The 17,532-nt window shown below is 47.5% G+C and overlaps 1 protein-coding gene across 2 annotated transcripts; it reads right to left on the bottom strand.

The window, feature by feature from the left end:
• Window positions 1-498: 498 nt before the first annotated feature.
• SCAMP5 (secretory carrier membrane protein 5) lies at window positions 499-14,328 on the bottom strand. Of its 2 annotated transcripts, XM_088148432.1 has the most exons (8): window positions 14,161-14,328; window positions 13,615-13,677; window positions 10,025-10,096; window positions 9,528-9,656; window positions 8,104-8,260; window positions 6,964-7,065; window positions 6,428-6,545; window positions 499-4,946 (listed from the first exon to the last, which is right to left on the bottom strand). In XM_088148432.1, exons 3-8 carry the CDS (start codon window positions 10,029-10,031, stop codon window positions 4,752-4,754), a joined length of 708 nt encoding a protein of 235 aa, XP_088004558.1. In that variant the 5' UTR covers window positions 10,032-10,096; window positions 13,615-13,677; window positions 14,161-14,328; the 3' UTR covers window positions 499-4,751. The 2 variants fall into 2 exon arrangements, with proteins under 2 accessions (XP_088004558.1, XP_088004559.1); XM_088148433.1 differs by lacking the exon at window positions 13,615-13,677.
• Between the last annotated feature and the right edge of the window lie 3,204 nt (window positions 14,329-17,532).

The following is a 17,532-nucleotide window of genomic DNA, read 5'->3' as shown; positions in this document are numbered from 1 at the left end:
ACAGAGAGGTGTTTTCACATTGCCATCTTTCATCGCTCCCTCCTCACCCAAAGCAGCACTTAAATATAAATAATTGATTGACTGATTGATTGATTGATTGATTCGATTTGTATTTATTTGATTTGTATGTATCTCACCTAAACCACTCTGGGTGGCTCATACAAATCGAATAAATCAATACATTTATTTATTAAATAGCTGTTATTTATTAAGCCATGTTGTCTGAATCCAGTTATTGTAAACTATAAATTACATAATGCATAATTTAACAGTGTGTGAATCCTCTCGGATGCGGCTTGACTGTGGCATATGTAAACCGAGTCCTCCTCTCGCTCAGGTACACGCAACCCACTTTCTAGCCGCTTCACGCAATTCCCCTGCAGTTTTCATCAGAGCTTCCCACCATCGCTCCAAAGTGCCATCCTGCGTTTTGGCATCCACGTTTCACTACCGGGGCCACTGCCAGCTATAGAAGATATGAAAAAAGTATTCCTTTGATACAATTTAATTTATTCATTAATTTCCAGGTTGACACTGTTTCATCAGGGACAGACATGGAACAACTGTATAATCACATGTGGTTGGATGTTTTAAAATTCCCTCTCCATTTTCCATTGAGATATCTATTTTTGTACAAAAAAAATATGGTGAATTAGATACAGCATCAGGATTATGATGACCATGGCTATTCTGGGGATCGGTGGGAAGAAAAGTAGGTGAATAGATCTGTTCTGCACCAAGGGAAGACTTTGTAGGAGAACAGACCTCTGCAGTGCTAGAAGAAGAGGAGCACACCTGGAATCAATGCAAATATGCAGAAGTCCTTCTCTTTTTGGAATAATAGTAACATTCTCAGCTTCTGCTATCAGACTGTTGCAATCAGCTTACAGGTAGTCCTTGATTTACGACCGTTTGTTTAACAACCATTCAAAGTTATGATGGCGCTGAAAAAAGTGACTTACGACCAGTCCTCACACTTATAACCACTGTAGCGTCCCCGCGGTCACGTGATCAAAATTCAGGTGCTTGGCAACTGGCATGTATTTACAGCAGTTGCAGTGTCCCTGGGTCACATGATCGCCATTTGCGACCTTCCCAGACAGCTTCCGACAAGCAAAGTCAATGGAAGCTGAATTCACTTAATGACCACGCTGATTCGCTTAATGACTGGCAAAAAGGTCATAAAATCAGGTGTAACTCACTTAACGACTGCATCGCTTAGCAATGGAAGTTCCGGTCCTAATTGTGGTCGTAAGTCGAGGACTACCTGTAGTCCAACAAATAAAAGCAATCTACAAATTGAAGAATATATACTAATGGTCCAGAATAGTCCTTCTCAATATTGGCCCCGCCCCCCTCCTTTAAGAGCTTCCTTGCATAGCTGTTGCACCACTAAGATCACTAGGAAAAATCCCCAGCATCTCTGGCAATTATGTGCAAAGGCTGCCACTTCTGAGGTTCAGTGTCTGACACAACCTCAAATGCAGGACAAATCCTGAGGACATGATCAGGTTGCCAAAGGAGCTGCTGATTTCCCCCGGAATGTAGCCACCATGAGTAAACAGGAAAAAAAAACCCAACTGAAGAGGAGATAAGCCGAACAAAATTGGAACAGGAGCACCGACAAACAGAAATAGGAACCACAGGCTGGCTAACCATGAAGTTTGCAAAATTAATGGCCGTTGGACTTTCTCTCCCTTCCAGACATATCTCAAGGATCAGAAATTTGGGGAAGGGAAAAAAAATGTTGCGAGACGAAACGGAATTTCCGGACCATTGTGGACTTTTTTTCCAACTCAGCTCCAAGCACCCTTTCCTCAACTACCTTTCCAGGGATCAGAGACGTCCCCCTCTCTTTTGAAACCCGAGGGAAATGAAAGCTGAGCCCACAGGATTTCTTTCACTTGTACGGCCTCCAGTTGAAAGCCGCCGAACTGGACCCCATGCTATATTCCCCAGGACAGAGTTCTGGCAGAGGACTCCTTTGTACCACAAGACCTGCTATTTTTTAGGGTTTGTGCCAGCCCTAAAGGCTGTTTGGCCACTTACAATCTGCAAGATCTGCATGAAAGAACGGATTAAGCCTCTCTCCCTCTTGCACACGCACACACACGCCATCCAGTTGCCACTAGATTCTCACCGAGCTGAAAAAGTTGGGAACGGAGCCTAACACTTGAGCCTCTGGAGGCAAGGACGGACGCAGACGAAGGAATGCTCTCCCATACAAAAACAAGCTCCCTGCACAGAAATCTAGCTTCTGAAGGATCAGCGTGCAACTCCAGCCTTGTCCCTGTCCTGCTGGTTTTCTCCATGCAAGTTTTTCCTTTTTTTATAGGAGGAGCGTTCTGCCTGGCGGTGATCTCCCATCTTCAGGCCACAGCAATGTTAACACTTCAGCGGCAGCTAAACTTTTGTCGGGCGCTCACCTCGTACTTTTCTCTCTTGACAGTGGGAACTGTGTTCTGCTCGGTTTACAGCTTTGATCTGCTTTCCTATTTCCAGCAGTACACGAGTCAATCACCTCTTCACACACCCTGAGAACTCAATGGCTTCTTTCAGAATAACCTGCTCTTTTTAAAAGGGGGGGGGAGGGAAGAGCAGAAGGTTCTGTATTTCTAAAGCCTGACTCAACTGGGAAGGGAGATAAACCGAGGCCAACCCGAAGATTTCAACTGCGCCCACCAACTCCACGTGCTGTGGACGGTGAGCTGCGTTCACCCCATCTCAGCCACGAAACTAAGAAAATGCTGCATTTAGCTGACGTGCATTGGAGAGATGGCTGAGATCAACAGAGCGGCTTAAAACAGCACAGCCCAGAATGCTCCCCCCTCAACAGAGGCCCAACCCCATTTCACAGACTTGACAGATGCTGGAAAGGAGTGGAATCGTGCAAAGGAACAAAGCAGATGGGTCTGCAAGCGGGCCAAAAAAAAGTCAAGGTGTGATGTACGTGACAAATGGGCAGAGCTTGGTTTACAAAGTTGCCTTGACTTTTTTGACCACCTCCCTGCAGATGCCCTTGAAAGGAAAGGAGCTGATATTCTGCAAGAAAGTCAGGCCAGGTCCTAGGTCGCTTGGCTGCTTCAAGATGCATTGCAAGATGAACCCGCTTTTAAAGCGTTAAACCTAGAAACGTTGATCGTGCCATTTCGGAGAGCAAAAACACAGCGCAGGTCCTCGTGGAATGAAGAGTTGGGTTGGAAATCCACCCTAAAATCCAAGTTGGGGGTTGTTTAGTCCTTCCAGATGCTATTAAAGGCAGGCCTGCCTTTTCAGTGTCTTTACTCTGATATTCATAAAGTGTAGATTCATAAAACGTGAACGAGCTCAGGCTGAAAGGGAGCAATCGGGGAAGGTAACAGGATAGAAACGATGAGGAAAACATCCAAGGCAGACTAGGTTGGTTTGGCTTCCATCTCGACAAAAATGCCCTTTCCGGGAATCTGAAATGAGCCCATTTTTAACCAGACTTCTTCCCTGGGTCTTTGCTGTTGGGGTTATGGGGAGAAACCATAATTGAGAAAAGGGGAATAGAGAACAGAGGCATTCACACAACATCTGAACCGAGGGACCAAGTGAAGGCATTATCTGGGCTCATGCAAGACATTAAACCATATAGTAATGCGATGGGCTTGGATCGGTCCAATACGTAAGTCACAAATAGACCTCACCAAGCTCAGCGCTCGTAAGCAGGCTTCTGCTCTGTCAGTTAGTCTTCTGACCTGGTTAAACTGGTTGGGCACACACAAGCCAAGAAGCCACCAGATTCAGTTCAAGGAAAAAGCCATAGAGATTTAAGTGCAGGTGTGCGAGGGATTAATGAGCACCTCGCCCAGGGCCAAAGCATTTTGGGAGCCTCACCCGAGCAAAAACGCTTCTTTGAGGGTCCCCTTCATGGTTACTGAATGACTGTTCCGATCAACTTGGTGAGGAATTGGGTTTGAGCTTGGAGGTCTGCCTCAATGCAAACAAGGGAGAGCTTCGCGGTGCTGCTCCCTCCTGGGTTTTTGAAAGCCACGGGTTGAATACGGACTTCCTGCCGTATCAAAAATGCTCTGGGGTCTTTTGTGGACAAGGGCACATCGAACTAAGCTGATGACTGAAGAAGAGCGTGCAGAGATGGAGTGGGGTTGAAGTCACGGCTTCGAGAGGGAGAAAGAGCCAGAGTGAAGGGTTAAGAAGCCAGCAATCCACTGTACAGCAGGGAGAATCGATGCCAAGGATGGGAAAAGTTCTTCCAGGAAGCAACAATCATGGACTGGAGAAGCAGGGAAATGCCTAAGGCTTCCCTCTCAGAGAGGGAAAGGCCGCTTTTCTGCGGCCCCTCTGATGCTCCAATGCGGCTAGAAAGATCATGATCACCACGAGAAATGTCGAAAAACACCACCGTACACAGTTTCACAAAATAAGGAGAAATGAGCACACACGCACGCACAGGCACCACAGCACAACACAACTGTCCTGCAGGGCAATGCGTTTCTTTGGAGGAGAGAGGAGACGCCGCGGGGTCCTGAGGACGGGGACCCAGGATCAGCCCCACGGGCCGGAAGAAGGATCAAAATCAGAGGTTTTCTATGGAAGTTACTCTCCCGCCCTCTTTTCTCCCCCCCACACAGCCGGATGGTGGGATTCATCCCTCGGACACCGACAGAACACACCCGCACCCACACCCGCACGCCTCCTTTCGCTCTTTCTGCCCACCTACAAGCCAACACCTCCTGGGGTTCACATCTGACGGGGGTCCTCACACCTCACATGTCATTGGGGTAGTTATAGCTAGGGGTGGCTGAATACTGCGTTTCGTGCTGCATCATGGCGTTGTGGGCAGCGCCCACGGCCACATTTTGTGCTGCCTGCTGGACTTGCGGGTTTTTCCAGGCGCCGGTGGTCCACTCCTCCTGGGCCTTGCTGAAACTCCCGCCGCTCCCTCGGTAAAACTTGTGCACCTGCATGGGAAGGAAAACATTGTAGGCAGCCTTTTTATGCAGATGTTTTAGCTCAGTTAATATGGATATTTATGTTTTTACTGTTTGCATTTTAATTGTCAGCCGCCCGGAGTCACCCTCTGGGGGAGATGGGGGAAGGAAGGGAGGGAGGGAGGGAAAAGAGAAGAGGAATAGAGGGAGGAAGGAAGGAAGGAAAAAGAGAAGAGGGAGGGAGGGAGGGAGGAAAAAGAGAAGAGGAAGGGAGGGAGGAAGGGAGGGAGGGAGGAAGGAAGGAAGGAAGGAAGGAAGGAAAAAGGAAGAGGAAGGAGGGAGGGAGGAAGGAAGGAAGGAAGGAAGGAAAAAGGGAAGAGGAAGGAAGGAAGGAAGGAAGGAAGGAAGGAAGGAAGGAAGGAAGGAAGGAAGGAAGGACAGATCCTGGAGTCGACAGGCTCCCTGATTGTTTGGGCTAGGTTGACAGGGCTAAGCTAATCGACCTCCAGTTGTACCATAAAATGGCATCTGCCCTTTCTAGTTAAGTGGCATTTGGGGACTTTTGAACGATCCACTGTCCTGCTGCTCAGAACAGGAAGGTGTGTAAGGCAGCTGGGAAAATTTAAATCCCAAGCACAGGGGTTTCAAAGGGCACGGGCCAATAACCAAACAGCAGGACAAAAACTCCGAACTTCTAAAACAGCAGATCACCCTCCTGAGCAAACAGCTACACAGAAGGATCTCCTCCTGGATCCCCAACAGTGCTAAATGTATTTCCTAGGGATCCAATACCCCCCCTACTTTCCTTACATTTAGGGAGTTGGTAAAAACAGACCTCTCCTGCCAAGCTTTTAAGTATTAATTTAATTGTCTATTTATTTATTTTAATATTTGCTTTTTTTAAAATTGGGTTTTCAAGGTATTGTTGCTATGTGGTTTACATTTTGTATTGTTTCTTCCCCTGCTGTAAACTGTCCTGATTGTTGCATGGGTAGAAAGGTGGAGCTTAACTTCAATAACAAATGAATAAATGATGCTGAACTGCAATTAATATGCATAACATTTGCAAATGGTATGCAAATTACAGCACTGTGGTTTATTAAAGACATCATTTAAAAAATCCTCCAGCATCTTGGCCAGGCTGGTGGGAATCTCAGAGTTGAAATCCCAACAGAAATGGATGGGGAGGCTGTTTTAAGGACTCTTTGTGTCGCATTTCACAAATAACCTTAAGACGCAGCATTTGGTTGCTACAAAGCTAGGAAGATGAAGAACACTGGCATTTTTCTAAGGTTTCAAATATGAGCCAGTGCAGTGCTGTAGCTAACAGGGTATAGTGAATTAGGAACAAGGAGACCCAGTTTTCCTCTTCCCTCCAAACCTTCCTTCCTTTCATGCTGTGCCTCTGGTACTGGTAAACCCAAGGCAGGGTTCTCTTTTTTGTGGATCGGCACACTGCTCTGAAAAGATGAGAGTATAAAGGTTTTCAATGAATAAAACTACTCTCTTACCATACTGAGAGCAATGAAGGAGAACACAGACATGGCCGTGAAGAGAATGGTGGGAATTAGCATTACTACAGCCGAGCCCACATTGGTCCCAAAGAAAGAGATTGCTGCGATCCAGCCACTGTAGCAAAACAAGAGAAAAACACTTTTTAGAGAAATTTGGGGCATTCTCGCCATCACTCAAGAGCTGCTTATTCTGTCTGGATCCATTTAATCCTGTGATGACAAGGATCCTAGCCAAATGATGCAAGTCTTCAGTTTGAAGCAGGTGAAGAAAAGACATGCCTTTCAGTACAAGACTGCAAGTTCTTCCCGCCTTGGGAAAAAAACAACCATCATTTAGCCTAGTCCATCAGCAAATGTTCTGCCCCTGTTTTCCAACCGGCTGTTTTGCTTCTCCTCTACAAAACCCAGCCCCCTGGTAGTTCTGGGCACCGAGCTCCCGCGGGTGACGAAAAACGCCAGGCTGGGAAGGCCAAAGCGAGCGAAACCATGAACCGACAGCGATGCCTTTCACCAGGCGGTGTGGCCCCACTTACCAAACTCCCCAGCCGGGGATACCCACTGCCTGAATGATGCTGATCACGAGCTGCGCCATGAAGGTAAAGAAGAACGCCATGAAACTGAAGGAGCTGTCCGTCCTGGAAGAGAAAGGAAGTCTCACCGCCTTTGCCATGACAAGGATGGGCGCTGCAGAGAGAAAAAAGGCTCTTCATCCTGCAAAATGTCCTTTGGGCCCAACCAGCCCCTTTGGAATTTCAAGGGCCAGCCCTGCAGAAGCAGAAATGTCTTGCGGAGACCACGTTGCAATTCTGCTAGATCAGCTCTCTCCTCCGGGTAGACCAGCCAGGGCTGGATGAAGGCCAACAGATTCCCCGGGCACAGCCCAGCAGCGCTGCCCCTTGGCCGTTCCATGGCTTAACAGACAGGACACAGAGACTCAGTCAGGGCAGCAGGTGAAACAAGAGAGGAAAAATTCAGTTGTCTTCCAGGTCAGACCCCACAACGATGCAGTATTAAATAAAAACTTTTTAAAAATATATTTCTTTAACACTAAATAGCTGTAAGCCATGTAAGCAAATTATATACTTGTAATTGGGGTGGTAGAAAAACGCAAATTTCCAAGCCTTTTTAATGCATGTTTTAATGAAATCGTTATAAGGGGGGAGGGGACACAAATGCAAACATTTATTGAAGATCAAAGTCGGGTGTGGCGGTGAAAGTGTGAAGGGGGAAAAACTGCAGTGCCCCCCTTCCCTTGGTGCCCTAAGCACGTGCTGCTTTGGCTAAATGGCTCATCGAGGGCTGAGGCCAGCAAGGGGATTTTAAAGCATTCCTGTCATTTCAGACTGTTCTATGTCCAACATACTCCACATTCCATCAGGGGAACCATCTCCCTATGGAGGTTGTGGGTTCTCCATCTCTGGAGGCTTTGAAGGAGAGGTTGGACCCCCCCCCCAAGGACAGTTGAACTGGTTTGGTTAGTTGTAAACGCAGGCATTGGTCGGCAAATTAATTTTTTTATTCCTGTTTATTACTGCCGCATTTGTGAACGGTCGCTAACCGAGGCGGTCACTAAACAAGGAGTGGCTGTAAAGAGGAGGTTCTGATGAGCCAATGGACGCCCTTGCAGAAGAAGGAGAGAGGAACATAAGCCAAGACCCCGCCCTATCACTTACTTGAAGGCTTTGTAAATGGGTCTAAACCAGCAGACATAGGAGCAGGGTGTAAAGAGAATTAGCCAAAGGATTGCCAGTCCAAAGTTAACGGCTCCGCCGCCTCCAATCATCCATGCGAGGCAACCGATCAGATTGACCGCCAAGGTGATGCTATTCACTGCAAACACATTTATACAAAGAGACCGATAGAGAGACAGGGAGAGAGAGAGAGAAGGAGCAAAGGAGCAGATCACACAGTGGGAGACAAAGGGAGGACCCCGAAGATCCTAGAAATGCCCCAGTTCAGAAACTCAATGCAGGGCCATTCCCCATTTCCAAGCTGCACATCCCAAGTGGCTTTATGGGAAACTCATGCATTGAGAGGCCAAAAGAAGAGAGAGATGCCATGAAATAGGGTGGAAAAAGCAAGATGCAATTCTATCAGGCACTTCCTAAATGCAAAGTTCTAATTCAGCAGTTCTCAACCTTGGCAGCTTCCAGATGGGCGGACTTCAACTCCCAGAATTCCCCAGCCAGCCTTGCTGGCTGGGGAATTCTGGGAGTTGAAGTCCGCCCATCTGGAAGCTGCCAAGGTTGAGAAACACTGCTCTAACTGAACCCCAGGAGCCCCTGTGCCACCAAGAAGGCTTAGCAGATCTAGATATGAAAGAGATGTTATAGGTATTTGGGGTTCGGGGGATTTTTGGGACTTGATTCTGAAGTGGGACTAACGGTAGACAATCAGGGTTGTGATGGCTTGCAGAAAAGCAGGAACAGTGGCGGGGGGAGGGAATAGCAAATACATCACCTCCCCTACCCCCCCCCCCAGCCTTCACATAACTTTAATCCATAAGATCTGCCCCTAGCAGTCCTTAAGATCTCCTCTCGGATTACATCGCTTCCCACCAAACCTGTGAGATCATCCATCGCCTGGGGTGGGACCCTGTTCTGCTCAGAGAAGATTGCTCCCCAAAGTCACAAGATCAGCCACTAAAAAGCTGGAGGGGTTGAACATGGCATGGAACAGCTACCGCCAAGATGCACGGCATGATGGGAGCTGTAGTCCAACGCATTGTGGTAGGGCACCAGGTTGGGCAAGGCAGCTGGGACCACACCTGGTTTGGAGAAGGCAGGATTCAGATAGAGGGGAAAAGGAGGCTGCCTCCAGCTGAAATGTGTTCATTTTCCAAGGGAATGCCGATAGATAATAGCAACACATTTTTACAAACGAAACCAAATGGAAGGATATTATTTCAAGGTTATTGTCAGTACGGCCTTGTGCATATAATAGGGAATTTTGCCACGGGAAAATAATATAGTTTTAATTAGAGCAATATATTCTTTTTTTTCCACTGCCCTTGTCTGGGTTTGAGTTAAAACAATACATTCTTTTTTTCCTGTCTGGTTAGTTTATTGCCCCTTCTGCCCGCAGACCCCAAACTCACACATCCAGAGGTAGTAAAGACGTTTGACTGTGGTTCTGTGAAGGGGTGGAATTTCCTCCTCAAAATCCTGGTAAAAACATGGCTTCAAGGGGATGAATCGGGGGAGAGGGGGGAAATTGTTCACTCTTTCTGCAAGAAAAGCGAAAAGTCACTTTGGGGGGGGGTATCCTCCATTCCCAAACTGAAAAGCAAGACTGAAGCCTCAGCATTTCTCTAGGATAAAACACACACACACACACATTTTATAGACTATGTGCAAAATTACTGCTCAGGTTAAAGCAGTATTCCTCAACCTTGGCAACTTGCTGGCTGGGGGATTCTGGGAGTTGAAGTCCACCCATCTTAAAGTGGCTAAGGTTGAGAAACACTGAATTACCTGTTGCCTCCTCAAAGGGGACCCAGAGAAAAAGGGTTAAAGTCTTCACATTCCCAAACTTTGTTCAAAGCACCAGTCAAAGCACAAGGTTTAGTTTACAAGGAAATCTTCACTCACTTACCTCCCATGGTGTTTCCCTGTCTTTTATTTATTGTGTAGCTGGACAAGAATTGATCTCACGTCACCACGGAAGCTGAAGTAAGAACAAATGGGTGGATAGTGTCATTATAACATTGAGTCACTAGAGGGCGATAGATTTGTTTGCACACGGATAGACTCTGAATATTTTTGTATGATTGTCCTCTTCCTCTTAAAGAGTAACCAAGCCTGGGTTGTGTTGCCACATCACCTTCAGCCACAGTGTAGCCTGGGCTAGATTTAGCTTTGCATCTTGGGTAAGCAAAGCCATTGGGGGAATGCACTCTGGTTTAGGACAATCTGCCGTATGAGCCCCGCCAATGGTGGCTTATTGTGATGGAATGGACTTATGAAGGCCAGGCTCAGGGAGATAAGCGTGTTCTTAGCCCCCAACAGGAGCGTGGGAAGTTCAAGAAGATGAGGCTGGCACCTCCCTAAGGAATTCACGGTGTTGTGACTGGCTGGCTGGCTGGCTTGGGAACTTGGGTTCAGTCTGGGGAGATTGATGTCCAGTTCAGCCCAAAAAACTCCAAGAGACAATGCAAATACAGTTCTGTTGTGTTTATTATCTTCCACCTCCAGACAGAAATCTCACCAGACTGAACCCTAGTTCCCAAGCCAGCCAGCCACAACACCGTGAATTCCTTAGGGAGGTGCCAGCCTCATCTTCTTGAACTTCCCACACTCCTGTTGGGGGCTAAGAACACGCTTATCTCCCTGAGCCTGGCCTTCATAAGTCCATTCCATCACACTTATTCAGGAAGCCTTGGTTGAACAACTTGTGGCTTGTTGGATGAATGAATCCAGTGAATAGCCTTGCCCAGCTTTCTAAACAGCACCACAAAGAAATGCATCATCGAAAGAAAGAACAAAAGAGGATATTGATCTGGCCAACATGAACATCTTCTCATACAAATGTGCAGATGAAATGTTGGAAACCATTAATTTAAGGAGAAATGCAGATCAGCCCAACATAGCAAGCAAAAATGCAAATTGGCAACGGTCAAGGCCCCGGTGTGCGTCCCTCTGGTTTTTAATCTTTAAACTTGACTTAGATCAGATAAAGGTCATAGCTCCTTTGATTTTTTTATTTAATTTAAAAAAATACTGAAAGAACGGAAATAACTTTTTTGCCGAAAATGGATAAAAATGACTTGATGATTTCTGGATTTGCTGATTGAAAAGGGCTGAATGTGGGAAGAAGTAAGCTATGTGATATAACCTGGATGGGAGAGGAGTGACAATAAGTTTGTTTGCAACTGCTGCAAGGAAGATCAGAAGTCATTTTTAAAAATCTTTTCCTTTTTCTTTTCTTATTTACTATACTTTTTCTTTCTCTTTTTCCTCTTTCTTAACTTCGGTTTTTATTTTTTTCATGTTTATCTTTTTATCTTTCTAAGCCAACATCTATGATGTTAAAGGAAACAAGCTGAGAAATAAACGTTTCTGTGACCTGCTTACTCGCCCACTTCTGATAGGCCAAGCCAATTTGTGCATTTTACAGTCCTCCCTGGTTGGAATTAATCAAAATCTCAATGACTCTGAATCAGGGAAAGCCTGTGGCCATCCAGACTATGCTGAGCCACAACTCCCAGTACCCCTGTTGGCCTGAGGACAGACACAGCCCATCTACTAAAAATAGGAATACAACTCTCAGAGAAGGGCAGATTCTCTGCCATGGCTTTAAATGTGGATTTTGGGGCTCTTGCATAAGAAAACACAACCGGAACCATGACTTGTAACTAGGAGCAAATGAGACAGGGCTCTTAGTAAAGCTATTCTGGTCCTTTGGCGAGGGCTGCTTATCCTGCCTGTGGATTAGACAGTAAGATGGTCAGCGCAGATCAGACGTAGGCTATTTCAAGGTAGCCAGATGCTAAGTCCCTCTCTCCTACATTGGAAAGTCTTTTTCACTTCTCCTGAAGCCAGTTGTTCAGCAACATGTGCCTGAAGCCTCAGGAGATGGTCAAAGTGACTTGAATGAACTTGGAGGTGACCCTGGTCCAACTATCTCCAAGGGAAAAGAAGCAATAGAGTTGGTATCTATCAATGCAGCATCACCATCAGCCATGGTGGTAGTACAGAGATCTGGCAGAAGCCACAATGACATCATGTGCATTATAATACTGTTGCACCAATAACCAACTAATTCCTTTGCATGATGGTGATATGGTGCATATGACATCATTGTGGCTTGTACTGGATGTCTAGGCATGCAAGGTTTAGCTAGGTTTTAACCATCTTTTCAAAACCCCATGCATCGTGTTAAGCCGGGATTTTCAAACTGATCACAATTTGACGACTCAGCCACAATGGGCTGGGTTTACACAACACACTAAACCCAAACTACCATGCAAACTATGTTAGGGTTACTGTTGTATGGGGTTGTACAAACAGAAGATTGAGATTAGGGCTAGGATTAAGAGAGAGGCAATGTGAGTTTTCCATATGTCATCCAGTTCTGCGGTCGCTACAACCTCTTACTCCTAGTCAAGCATTAAGGACAACAATCTGCAAAGCTTGAAGGATCTTGCTTTGTTCTCATGCCATAGGCAAGAACAGCCTTGTCACTTCCAGCTCAGTTACAAAGACCACCACGAAGAACCTTGCAGAAGACATCTTTCTCTCTCACCCAGCAACCACAGCAGCAGCAGAGAGGACAATGGACAAAACTCCATCCCCTTCTGTATGCACATTGTGACATCATACACGTAAAGGGTGGGACTTACAATGTGACATCACAATGCACATTTCATCATACCAGTTTTGGCTTAGAGCAGGGTTTTTCAAACTTGGCAACTTTAAGATGTGTGGGCTGGCTGGGGAATTCTGGGAGTTGAAGTCCACCCATCTTAGAGCTGCCAAGGTTGAGAAACCTGGGCTCAAAGCAATGTGTGAGCCCAGCCAATGTGGTTTATGGCTTAGCAGTTAAAGTGAACCCTGGTAACTATGGCTTCTTTCAAACCAAATCTTTATTACAGTCATAGAGAGCATACTATGGCTTATTTAACAAACCTTGATTAAATGCTCAGTAGTTTAGAATCATGTAGGAACTGAGCCATAGGCAGTTTCTGCAACAGCCTCCAAAGATGATATTGCTAGCGCAGAGAAAGTTCACAGCACTGGGTTCATCTGGGCAACAGCGCTCTGCACACTGCTTTCAAGGTAGGCTCCCTGTTCTCTGGAGGAGTCTCCCGTGAGAATCTTTGCACTAAAAATCTGCAGTACATTTCCTCACACCCCTTCTCATCTTGGAGAAGGACCTTTTCACCACCACTCTAAATTTAAATACACGCATAACCAAAATACATCCGCACTGAGCTTAGCGGGTGCAGGTGATAAACACGTCATTGCCTCAGAGTAAAAGGGGAGGCTTTGGAGACGCCAGGCAAGCCCCAGTCATCAGTGGAGACCCCCCCGTGCCCCCCCCCCGTGCCTACTGGCTGGGTTCACACATTTTACTGAGCTGCAATGGGTGGGTTGGTTAGCATCATATGTGAAGCCAGGCCTTCCAGCTGGGAATTGCAAAGCCATGGGGTCCTTAGGACTTGTCCGGCCCAGCACGGTGAATACCTAGCAAGAAGGGTGACTCCACCGTTTGGGCTTCAGCACCTTTGCACCCTCCAGCAAGGAAAACTGCAGAGAAGGAAGAGGAAGAGAGAGGAAAGGCATTTGCCCTGAATCCCCCTAGCCAAATCTTTTGCTCGCTAGCCGCCGCAGCTGCTGCCCTCTGAAGGACTTCTCTTAGATCCTATCAGGGCTAAGAACCGACGGCGGGGGGGGGGGGAGCAGGAGGGAGGCTCCACCGCCACAGACCTTGGCAACTGTTCGCGGCTGGGGAGGAGAAGGGGGGATTCATCCAGGGAAGGTGAGCGGATCGGCCGGTGCGCGGAGCCCCTGGACCATGTCGGCCGCGGGAGGAGGAGGGGGGCACGGGGAAGGACCCTTTCCAGAGGCCTCTCTTTCCAAGGGCTGGCAGGCCTCCCCGCAAACCGCTCCGCCCTCGCCCCCATCCTCCCCAGCCGCGTCCCCCTCCCCCAGGAGGGCGCGCGCGGGCGATGCGGAGGAGGGCCGGTCTTCCCCGCAGCCGGGGCCCGCCGCCGCCGGCCCCAGACTCACCACCGACCGCCGCTGCTGCCCGGATCCCGGCCCGCAGCGCCCGCCCGCCCGCCGGCCGGCGCCTCCCGCTGCTGCAGCGCCGCAGCTCTCGCGAGGCTCCGCACGCTGCCCTTCCCCGCGCCGGCGGGCGGCTGTCTCCGGCGGGGCGAGCGAGGCGGAGCGCGGCGGAGCTCGGCGCAGCGCAGCTGTCGCCGCTGTCCAGGGTGCTGAGGGTCGAGGGGCGGGGCCTTCCGAGGAGGAGGCGGGGCTTGGGTCTGTTTACCGTATTTCGAACAGCAGCAACAACAAGCAGGCTGGGAGCGGGGTCTTCAGCTAGAAAGCGGGGAGGGGGGAATCGATGGTCCCTTTCAGCAACACGCGCAAGAGTTTGGGGGCAACCCAAGCTCGAATAAATAGGTAAGTAATATGAGTCGTAAGGAGAGCCCGTTTGGTGTAGTGGTTAAGGTCGCAGGCTAGCAATCGGGTGCAATGGGGGGGGGGGGGATTGTACTTTCAGACTTGCAAGATTCTGTCAATGTAGCTTTACAATAAAGTAGAATTAGCTCATCTGGCGGTGATTCCTGTCTGGTTTACCCCACGAGGCCGACATCAATCTTGCAAGTTTCAAAGTACAATTCTCCCCCCATCTCCTTTATAGCCCAAGAAACTAAGGAGGGTCCCTTCTGAGCCTCTTGCCCCACCCACTATCCAGCTGTGGGCTATGCTGTCTCTTATCTGACCGTTCCCTTCACAGCGTCTCTTGGCCCAGCCTCCCACGGTCTTTCCCACTTACCATTACTTCAGAAGACTGGGAGTTCTAGTCCCACCTTAGGCACGAAGCCAGCTGGGTGACCCTGGGCCAGTCACTCTCTCTCAGCCCTGGGAAGGAGGCAATGGCAAACCACTTCGAACAAAACCTTGCCAAGAACACTGCAGGAACTAGTCCAGGCAGTCACCAGGAGTCAAGATGGGCTTGAAGGCATGCATAAACCCTAGTACTAATATCAGTAATCATCTTTCAGCCTTCTCCAGCACTTACTGGATGGGGGAGAAGCTACAATCCTCTGAATTCCTGGCCTGCATGGGTCCAATGCAGGATGGAAGTGGTCTTTCTGATACCCTTGGATGGCATTGGATTGTTTTAATGTATTGTGCAAATGCAACTCTTGTGTAAGACGTGAGGATGAGCAATAAGGCAGGGCAGAGACTTGTGACCCTCCAAATATTGTTGTGTTAATTCCCATCATCCTAACCCTTGGCCCTGCTTGCTGCAACTGATATGAACAGTCACTCATGCCCTTGTTATCTCCCAGATAGACTACTGCAATGCACTCTACATGGGGCTACCCTTGAAGACTATCCGGAAGCTACAGCTGGTCCAGAATGCAGCCGCGCAGGCTATTTTTGGAGCCCCAAGAAGGGCCCATGTAACACCGTTGCTCTGCGAGCTGCACTGGGTACCAGTTTGCTTCCGGGTCCAATTCAAGGTGTTGGTTATCACCTTTAAAGCCCTACATGGCATGGGACCAGGTTACCTAAGGGACCGCCTCTCCCCCATGACTTCAACCCGTCCCACCCAATCACACAGAGGGGACATGCTTCGGACCCCCTCAGTAAAAGAACTCCGATTAGCGGGGTCCAGAAGGCGGGCCTTCTCTGCGGTAGCCCCCGCTCTTTGGAACATTCTGCCCCCAGAGGTGCAATTGGCCCCCTGACTCCTGGCCTTCCAAAGGGCCTTGAAGACCTGGTTCTGCCACTTGGCCTGGGGTGGGGAGGGAAGACATCAAGCATGGGGAGGGCTAGCCCCATAGAGGCCTGCTGTCTTCAGCCCCAGATTCTTCATCTTCTTGGACTCTCCTTTTCCTCTTTTTTAGTAATGTTTTTAAATGTTGATGTTTTATGTATTTATATGTATTTATGGTTTTAATATTTTGTGTGAGTTGCTCAGAGTCCCCCATTGGGGGGAGATGGGCGGGGGAGAAATTTAATTAATTAATTAATTAAATAAACAAACAAGCAAATAAATAAATAAATAAATATGGTCTGGAGATGAACAATACCTGGTTCCTTCCAAAATCATATCATTCATACACACCTTGTGTTCCAAGCATGTTATATAGAAAATTTTGCAACAATGGCGAAATATCAGGGTGCCTCAACGCCCTCTTCAGTGGAATTGAGGGTAGGTTACCTCAAGCACACAAGCCCACTTTGTTCTGTTTTGTTTTTGCTTCAGAAATGTCAACAAGACCTTTATTTTATCCCCATATAATTCTGTCTCATGCTTTAATTCAGCCTAATTGCTTAGCTGAATTCCTAATAAATAGTACAGGAGGAAGGAGGCCTCGCAACTAGGAAAGTCACTCAAAATTGTCGTTCTTTCTTGCTAGGACTCCTTAAATGTCTTAGTTTAAAGACTTTCTGCTTTCTTTCCATCTCTCTGTCTCTCCACAAATACTCCAAAAAATTCCTCTGGCTTCTGTCTCCCTTTTTCTCTGGGTCCCCTTTGAGGAAGCAACATGTAATTCAGTGTTTCTCAACCTTAGCCACTTTACGTTGGGTGGACTTCAACTCCCAGAATCCCCCAGCCAGCATGCTGGCTGGGGAATTCTGGGAGTTGAAGTCCACCCATCTTAAAGTGGCTAAGGTTGAGAAACACTGAAGTAATTCATGCTTCTTCCTTTCTCCCTGGTTGCATCAACTTTCTGAAGTTACTTCTTTCCTATCAAATGTCCTTCCAGACTTGCATTGTGATATTTTTATTTCTTTGCACACAGGTGATTTCTGCAAATACCGGAAACCTTGGTGAAACATGGTGCCTAACATGCTTACAGACCAAAATGTGCGGAGTTGATGTAGCAATTTTCCTAACTGTGTCCTCATTCACACATGCAAACTCATTTCTGCATGAAACCTTCGCCATAAGAGAAGCCATGAGCAACATTTAATAATAATATTAATGAATGAATAATGAATTAGCAATTCATGATATTTAATAATAAACATAATTCATAAGAGAAGAATTGTAAAGACTATCCAAATCAAACCCACAGATCTGACCAGGAATCAACTGACCTTGAAGTGGTGCTAAATTCTTCATTGCGCAAAATGAACTGCGGCTGGTAATCCATGGGGTTGTCACATTGCACAAAGCCATTGTGTGTTTTTTGGGTTTTGGCTTAAAGTGAACATTCAGCAGATGTGACTTGCAAACCATTGGCCATGCACGAATGACTCACTGTGCCATTTTCAACCAGCTATACAGGAAACCAGCTGAAGTCCTGCTTTTAAGGAAACCAGTAGAATCGACCCTCCAACATTGGGTTAAATGAAGTAAAATCACACGGAGATCCTGAGTCTTAAGGGAAGGCCTTGCTGGGAGCGGTAGAGGGC

The sequence above is a fragment of the Python bivittatus genome, unplaced genomic scaffold (assembly GCF_059951505.1).
Source record: "Python bivittatus isolate LINGU-HERP-01145 unplaced genomic scaffold, Pbiv_v1 ctg000530_np1212, whole genome shotgun sequence".
NCBI lineage: Eukaryota > Metazoa > Chordata > Lepidosauria > Squamata > Pythonidae > Python > Python bivittatus.
Note: the sequence above shows the minus strand (reverse complement) of the source record. Positions and strands in the feature narration are given on the sequence as shown.

What these genes read in the sequence shown, in the direction of transcription:
- SCAMP5 (XM_088148432.1), bottom strand. An exon ending in TCTTTACTACCTCTGGATGT is followed by an intron (nt 8,261 to 9,527) that starts GTGAGTTTGGGG and finishes ATGTGTTTGCAG; the next exon opens with TGAATAGCATCACCTTGGCG. An exon ending in CCCATTTACAAAGCCTTCAA is followed by an intron (nt 7,066 to 8,103) that starts GTAAGTGATAGG and finishes TTTCTCTTCCAG; the next exon opens with GACGGACAGCTCCTTCAGTT.